The 8858-nt window shown below is 38.6% G+C and overlaps 1 protein-coding gene across 1 annotated transcript in view; it reads left to right on the forward strand.

The window, feature by feature from the left end:
* The window catches only part of sec24b (SEC24 homolog B, COPII coat complex component), a 31493-nt gene extending 23164 nt beyond the window's left edge, over positions 1-8329 (forward strand). The window contains exons 22-24 of the mRNA XM_088344829.1: positions 1059-1151; positions 2465-2568; positions 7830-8329. Coding sequence (XP_088200955.1) covers positions 1059-1151; positions 2465-2568; positions 7830-7941 — 309 coding nt within the window. The 3' untranslated portion in view covers positions 7942-8329. The remainder of the gene's footprint in view (positions 1-1058; positions 1152-2464; positions 2569-7829) is intronic.
* The last annotated feature ends 529 nt before the right edge of the window (positions 8330-8858 follow it).

The raw sequence follows: 8858 nt of genomic DNA on the forward strand, positions 1-8858 counted from the left end.
ACGTGTTGATATATTGTTGAATATTTATTATATTCAAAAATAAAACCAAAAAAGAAAAACATATTTTTGACAAATTTTGAAAAGTGGATTTACATTTTTGATATTTTTTTGGATGCATATGAAAAATTGCTACACATAAATCAAATGTATTGCTCTTTCTTTTTGTTTTGTATGATAAGTCGAAATAAGATATGTTCTTTGAATAAGGTTTCATATTTGCAGGTGTGTAACATAATATTTGTATGTATTTTTCTCTATTGTCAAGTTAAGTGACAAACACGTAAATTTTTTGTTTTGAATTTTTTGTTTTGTTTTATATTATAGAATACTCTGTTGTTTTGTGCACTATTTTTCTATCTGTCCAAAACGTCAATATTTGAATAAAGGGCAGGAAATTAAAAATGTCTTAAAGAAATCCGATTCATGGATTATTCCAAAAAATAAGCGACCCATTCATCTATTATGAAAATAACCGTTAGTTGCAGGCCTATACTGGACCGGACTCGTGTCCATCATGACTGTCTCGGCTTTGCATGTGCAAATATCGGCTCTGCATAAGTTATATATTGAAAAATTACAAATGTTTCATTTTATCTACGATCCATATGCAATCATGAAAAGAGCAATGGGTTCCCTGGCTTAGAGACTGGCCTAAGTTTCAATTTAAAAAAAAGTGCATCGTAAGAATACTGCAAGGACAAATAGTGCAATAACATTTCGCAGCAACAGAATTCCAAAAGACGGTAAATACGAACTAGATACCCAGTTTTCTTGCAATTTACTCTCACTGTGGAGTCAAATTTTGACATTCTAGCTTTATTTTGTATCGGCAAAAAAAAGAACCCCACCATTGTAGATTAAACTAAAAAATATACAGAAAAAAAAATATACAGTATATGATTTATTTGTGGTTGCCTTGTAATATAGTCCATTTATGTGACAGTCACCTAAAAAGTAATGAATGACGCAGTCATACGAGTATAGTTTGCCTTGCTGTAGTGTCATATGCCTTTTTCCGTCATTTTTATAGTGAAATGATTGTTTTCGCGACCATGCAGGTGTTTTACCTCTGGGTCGGCCGATCCTGCAACGAGATTTTCATCCGAGACGTCCTGGACTACCCAAATTACACCTCCGTCCCTCCCAATATGGTGAGTAAGAGGCCCAATTTACAGACTTAAAGAAATAAGATATAAGGCAAGGGAATCTCTTGAAGGCTCTTAATTAGAATATGATTATGACTTAGGGCTTTAAGATTCTTTTATAAAACTATTGAATTGTCTTTTCCTCAGTATTTGTTTTCCCTCACTAAGATTTAATTTCTTGAAGTGTATATTAACTGCTTTTGTGAAGAAAAAAAAAAAAAGATTTAAACTACATTATTTGTTTGACTGGGGAGGGGATGGGCACCACCATGCTGTCCTTGCCCAAAACACACCACAGGAAATGGTACCCCTACAACCCTTGTGGTCAAGGGACATACCCTCCCGACAAACCAACGATTTAACTCATGGAAACTCGTGCAAACTGGAAAGTGACAAATATAGCACACAAATTGAAGTGCAAATGAAGTTATTTGTCTGCTTTTTCTAAATAAGAATACGTATCTGAATTTGGGCACTTTGCTTTTGGATATCTATTACAGAAATAGGCTGAAGTTTCTTTAAACTGCTAAGACACCCAACTGCAATTTTTTTGAATTTTGTATTTTTTAATCCATATGCTGGCCGACAATTTCCAATCACTGAAAATAAAATATTTTGTATTCCGTTGCAATTTTTATTAAGAAAGACATCCACGTACCACACACAAGCATATTGCCTTAAACAGCGCATGCGTTACTTCTATTATAGGTAAAATAACATTAGGGTGGCTGTTTCCTCAAATGTTCTCTGGTTGATCAATAGTCGTCAGCAAATACAGCTACAGCAGGTGGTTTGCTTTGGGAGTGGAGACTTGCTTGGCGACATCCTTTGGAAATATTTAAAACTGCGGGTCATTCTTTGACGTATAGCAGCTCCGTTTTCTCTTGTGCTTCTCAGCATTGTCCCACAGGCCGGATTAAATCCGTTGCCGGGCCTGATCCGGCCTGCGGGCTGCATGTTTATCACCCTGATATAAGTGGTTTCCTGAGTAGGTTCAGTTCACTAGAAGGGTCTCTGTATTTGTGAGAGAAACAAAAACAAGTGCTGCAAATCAGAGCTGGTGCAGGTGCTGCTGCTTGCTTTTTCACATGCCGAATGTTCCATCGGACTGGGCGGACAGCAGCCGTCAGCGTGTTTATCTCTCTTTTTCATGAGTCGGGTTGATGCCTCCCAGAACCACCTACATGCCAAACATTCCAAAAGGCCCCTTTTTTGTTTTTGTTTTTTTCACGCCAGCTCCGCGTTGTGTGTCCGAATCCCATTTGTGGCTATGAAAAGGCGTTTTTGTTGTTGTTGATTTTTACTGCTGTTTGTGGCAGAGTGGCATTCCTGAGCTGCAGACGCCGCTGTCGGAGAGAGTGCGAGCGTTCCTCGACTGGCTGCAGGACAACAGGGCCTTCAGCGCCGTCGTGCACGTCCTCAAGTAAGCGCTCGAATGGGATGTGAAAAAACGGGGGGCTGTGTCGCTGCTAGTTGCATTTCACACATATGCCTTCAGTAATGCTACGTCTGAATCAAGCCACAAAAAGTATTGTAGATATAAAACCTGCACTGCAGCTACAGCTGCAACAATCATCGGTAATAACCTTATACCGTAAATTCCGGACTATAGAGCGCACCTGATTATAAGCCGCACCCACCACATTTCGGGAGGAAAACTGATTTTGTACATACACAAGCCGCACCTGTATATTAGCCGCATGCGCCCACATTGAAAAACCGCAATACAAACACAAAATTAACCCATACCCGATACAGTCCAAAAAACACAGCCGGCAAAATGAACGGAATATGATTCCAGTACTTAAAATTTAATGCAGACCTGCAGAGTCCGGGTGTACGTTGAAAGTAATCCAAGGAAAAAATTGTATATTTCCAAAGGTAAGGGTGGGAAAAATATATATCCACTATTGTCTGCCGCGTCCACAAACACGTCTCACCTTTACTCCACTTCCCGTCAGCCCGCGTTTGCCCTGCCCCTTCTTTCTCATTTGCTCGTGCAAAACATATCAGAATAAGTTTCTAAAATAAATACATTACAAAAATATACAGTTGCAAATACAAATTATACATGGTTACACATATTTACAAAGAAAGACGGTACACCGAGAGAGTTTTCAAAGCTTTAATAATTATGATATAACTTTCATCCCAAACGGTGCCTAACAGGGCAGTTAATGGTAGCAACACGCTCGCAACACAGGGTCTGTTAAAAAAACATACCATACTCGTAAAAATCACGGTAAACCGTCCTCATCTTCCTCCTTAGAACTGAAGCCATCAAAGTCGTCTTCCACTGTGTCGGAAAGAAACTTTGTCGTATAGACGTCGTCCCACGCTCCCGCAGCCGGTGTTATGCCAAGAAATGCATCCCTGCTGAGAATTGCATCCCCTGTCGCGGGAGCGCGCACACGTCACTCCCGCTACTACAACCACTTTTGCGTGCCTCGTTTTATCTCACTTTTATATCTGTTGATGATTTGACAGTTCGTTTCAGCATAATAAGCTTTATGGTAGAGTGCATAACAGTTTAAATACGAGCGATTTGAGTCGAAAAAGGCAAAATAAACACGTTACCTGCTCAAAAGTGGTTTATATACGGTGTGCATTACCGTTCGATTACATTCACAAAAAATACAAGACAGAATGGTTTAAGTTGTATTACATTCCCAACAAATGCAAGACGAAGTGGTCTTGGATATATGTTCGCCATTACATTCCCGAAAAGTGATATAAAAGTGAGATAAAACGAGGTAAAAGTGGTTGTAGTAGTGGGAGTGATGTGTGCGCGCTCCAGCGACAGGGGATGCAATTCTCAGCAGGGATGCAATTCTCGGCAGGGATGCATTTCTCTGCATAACACCGGCTTTTCGGAACCCGTTGGTGATGGTGGATTTTTTAATGCTGCCCCTCGCTGTCAGGATCCACTGGCAGACTTGCGAAAAAGTTGCCTTTCGCATACGGCCAGTTTTAGTGAAGTTGCAGTCTTCCTCGGCGCATATATTCCACCGGTCTAAATCTTACCTTTTGTACTCGAGCGCTGCTGGCGGCCGTTAGAAAAATTACAGAAATTGGCTGCATCACTGAATAAGCCGCAGGGTTAAAGGTTTGGGGAAAAAGTAGCGGCTTATACTCATATACTCATACTAATATTATGTCAGAATATAGCCACATTCTACTCACCAAAAATTTTATTTGTACATATACATCTTTCTTTCTTCAGTTATTAGTGGAAAGATGGTAAAGAACATTTGTGTTTCTCTCAGCGATGAGATAAAGAAGCTCCACATAGTTTCTGTCTTTTTGGATCAAGCGCTTTTATCATGTCCTGCTTATCCCAGTTGTGACAGGCTTGCTAGCTTCAGAGTTGTCCGACCTTTTAAAGGTGTCCAGCTTTCCTTGAAAAGTTAATTTGTCTTTAATCTGCAACTAACTCAATTTCTGATCCTCCTTCAGGCATTGTGGGTTGACAAAACTGCTATTAAATCAACACAACAATATTTTTGCCTGTGCTCGTTAAATATACAGTTTGCCAGCTCTTGAAAGTGCTAGCCAATCATTTTTCTTCGTCCTCTTCAAGTTTAATGGTGGTTTGCACCATCACTTAGTGCGTTACCACCCCTAGCCAATCATAGTTAGTGAAAACACTTACGTTTCCCCATGCCAGCTAGAAGGCCCTGGTTTCGCTAACTCAAAATCTGATTGGTTAAATTCATCGCTTCATCAAGACTTATTTTATACTCTATGGCCTGCCAAACGGATTGTGAAGGCCTCCAGGTAGATTTCTGACTCTGGCAACAGGTAATGGCTCAAATGTGATTGGTTGAATGCTCAAATATGAAAACACACATCTGGACGCAGCTTGACAAGGAGAAAAGCAATGAAAGGAATCTGACAGACAATTTAGAATTGGTCAGTTAAGTATTCATGGAAGAAATATGATTAACATCACATGATTCAGATATTTTTTAGGCCAGAAGACGGCTCACCATTGGTGGCCATTATATATTTATCACAACGGCAGTGATTTCTGGACAGGAAGTTCTTCATGACAGGGAAGAGGCGCTATTGTTCAGGCCACTTCCTTTTCCTTCCTGAGCACCATTGTTCTCTTGATCTGCACTCTTGTCGTTCAACACTAGGACTGATTAAAAAAGGCATAAAATTGCAGTGAACTGCGTGGGCCTCTTTGAATGTTTTCTATTTCGTTCAAATCAAAATGCACAAGGTATAGATTCCGGGCACAAATGTGGTAGAGAACAAATGAGTTACAATTGCACAGTCCAAATGGCTGACAATTACTTTTATACTAGGAAGGTGGGCTATGACAAAAAGGAAACTTTCGAGGTAATGAAAAAAGTTTAGATTCAGATCTATGTTGATCTATATCTATCTATATTGACACAAAGACTCAACTCTTGAGGTCAAAAACAGTGATACGTTCTGATACCACGAGTACTTTTAAAGCCCTCTGATAATATACACACACAGAAGAAGAAAAAACACATGACTAACAGGGGCTTTTAGAGACCAGTAGGAGAAATGAACTTTTCGTTAGCCTCTGGCTGAAATCAAGTTCCAATAGATTAGTACTTTGATACCTGCAGCCTGAAGAGGTTGACACTAGTATCATTAGCCATCACTAATATTAATATTCCAAAACATGGTCTAGTACAGAGGTCTCGACCTCGATTAAAATGGGGGCCGCTGAAGCGAGCGGTTGAGTTTTGGCCAAATTGGGTTTTCCATAAAAACAACCTGCTGTTCTTAAAGGGACAGTGTTTTATATTTGTCCACTAAATGTCACTGTAATGTGTAGTGCTTCCAAAAATGAGTCAAGGAAAACTACAAACTAAAGGCACTTTATTTTGATTTTATTTATTTTTGTCCTTTTTTTTTCTTCTTTTCTTATTTCTCTTCTTTTCAAAAGTCATAAGGTACGTTTTGGTCACATTGAATCTCAGTATTTTGTCTTATTACGTTATGCTTTTAGCACTAGTTTTTGGTGGCACGACAGAATACTGCAACATCTAGTGGGAAAATAATACACAATGTCTCTTTATGCAGGAAATGGTATCTTGAAATGGTATAGGCCCGATACCAACATATGGCATTAACAGTGAATTACCCCCTTAAAAATAATCATGATTAAAAGTATGAAATGACAAATGGTTATGATTAGGTGTGCTGGATGTCGCTTTGTTTTCAGAGCAATATGAATACTTTTGGGTAGTTACCAATACCTTGTGGTACATACCGTTCCTTCAAAAAACATACATATTTTTTTAAGAAATGCCCTTTAAAACTCAACAATATTTCATTTTTAGAATTATATACAATTGGAGGTCATATATTTGTCTTTAAGTTTGTAAATTATTAGTTCCCGACATACTGAAAGAGGGCTAGACAAAGTGTTCAAGTCGTGGGTTCAAATATTTGGCAGAGGGGCCGACCAGGAAGAATACCATACGGTCTCAAATCCGATACCTTGATGATACATGCGGGAAAAAGATAATGGATACTGTGCATTTTTAGATAAATATACATTCTAGATGTAAGAGTTATAGTTCATATTTGTTAATAAAGTAATTCATTTTATCAGTCAGTTTTTAAACACTCAAATATTTTGCCTCTCTTTTAAATTATTCAACGGCAGGCGTTTCTCTAAAATGGGAAGTGGCGGTGACAGCCAATTTTTGTCATTTCGACCCATTTTTGAAAGCCCCCTTGAAATTTCGTTGTGTAGCTATACTGGCATAGGACATATCAAAAGGAAGCTATCTTTCTAGCTCTTAACATTGTTTTGCAAACAAAAAACTAACATTGCAAAGTTTTTTGAAAAAACTCGATTCCAAAAAGCTATTGAGAAAAAAAGTTTTTGTGAAAGGAAGCATGTCAAGCAGATCAATACCTTATGTGCTTTTTTTTTTTGCTTTTGCAATACTTCCGTTCACTAAACATTGCTTTCCATAAAGGCAAGGGCACAAACATTTTATTGCAAGAACACTGAACTTAGGCAAGAACTTTTCAGCGCCCGATGTTTCAGTGACGTGATCGCATGATTTCGGTCATTTGCACTTTCAATCGTTGGATAGAGGAAGCAACATAACAAAATGGGGCTCCTCAATGTGTGGACAAAAATCTAATCAAAGTCACTCTCTGGGAATCATTTTAGACATCTAAAATGATTTCCAGAGGCTTGATACTTACTGTTCAGCAGCACCAAAGCCTTTGTACTAGTTCAATTAAATAAAATCTACAAAACGTATACATAGATTTTTTTTTTTAACGTTTTGCCACTCTGGGACAGTGCTTCTTAAAACAGCACTGAATAATAAAGCACTAAACTTGATAATGTGCATGAAAGCACTCAAAATGCAAAATATATTGTTTTGGGTAAATAGTTACACAATCTTCTATATATATTGTAAATATTTTGTTTACATTTTCTTAGGGCGGGTTGGATTATACATTTTGATGGGCCGTATGTGTCACGCAGGCCGTAGTTTGCCTGCCCCTGCACTAGAAGGTGTCGGAATCGCATCGCTAGCTGGAGTGTCCTCTTTGCATATCAAAATCAAGGGAACATTTTGTATGCATGGCAAAGTTTATCTTAAGCTCCTCTGTAAATCTGCTGCAGATTGTAAGAAACATGAAATTCAAACTTGACTTCTCTTTCTTTAGAGACGACAACTCTGCAAAAGCAACCATTTTCCAGCATTTGGTGGAAGATCGCACCGAGTCGGGGTCCTCTTACTGCGAGTTCCTACAAAACATCCAGCAGCAAGTATCTTAGCCGCTAGTAAAGTAACGGGAATACGTAGAAGGAAGCTTCCCCACCTTCTAGTAGCTTCTCAAAACGGGACGAGAAGGGAAATCGAAGCCAAGAAGATGCCACTTTTGTCATAGCGCCTTAGTGCCGTCCTCCCTTTTTGTTTGATCATTTTAGAATATTTTACTAACTTCCTCATGGACTGAAAACACTGAAAACGGAGAGCTTTTCACTGGCTTGCACTTGGAAAGGTTAGTTTTGTAGCTTTGGGGTATTTGGTACTCTACACTGACATTTTTTTTCCCTCCTCATCCCTGCGCAATGTGTACTATCATCTTTGTAACTACTGAAAAGGATCTTTTACGAGTGATTATTTATCAAAAGGCTTATTAAATAAAAATGACAACTCAAATGCTGACTGACTTTTTAACCCTTTAACGTTGCTGTAAAATTCGCCTAAAATCCCCGATCCACGAGTAAAAGGAGCGTTGTTTTTGAACCATTCTGAGAATATGGACGGTTTTGAAAGGTAAGACTCTGAAGTTTTGTCCCAAACCGAAATAATCACTGCAAGTGCTGCTAACATTAAGTAATCTGAGGTGGAACGTACAGAAATAGGTTTTAATTCTCGCCTGAATTTTTGTTTGCAATTAAATGCCTGCCTGGGCATTATAGCTGGAAAACAGGTGAAACAATAGCTTGACGCCTTTTGTGGTAGCTTGTCAAATTTGATCACAATCTGAAAAGTTACACCTTTTTCTAAGGGTAAATTCTGGCCATGTAAAAATGACCAGTGTACAACACTAAAACCTTTGCAAATGTGTATTTTACTTTGGACAGTATTTAAGACATCGTTAAAGAGTTTTAAATGTTTTCTTTCTCTTTCCAGAAGTCACATCAATGTTTGTGCACACTTGCCCGTAATAATGCGTAAAAATGAA

This window comes from Urocampus carinirostris, chromosome 9, assembly GCF_059441175.1.
Source record: "Urocampus carinirostris isolate Australia breed hairy pipefish chromosome 9, RoL_Ucar_1.0, whole genome shotgun sequence".
NCBI classification, from domain to species: Eukaryota; Metazoa; Chordata; class Actinopteri; order Syngnathiformes; family Syngnathidae; genus Urocampus; species Urocampus carinirostris.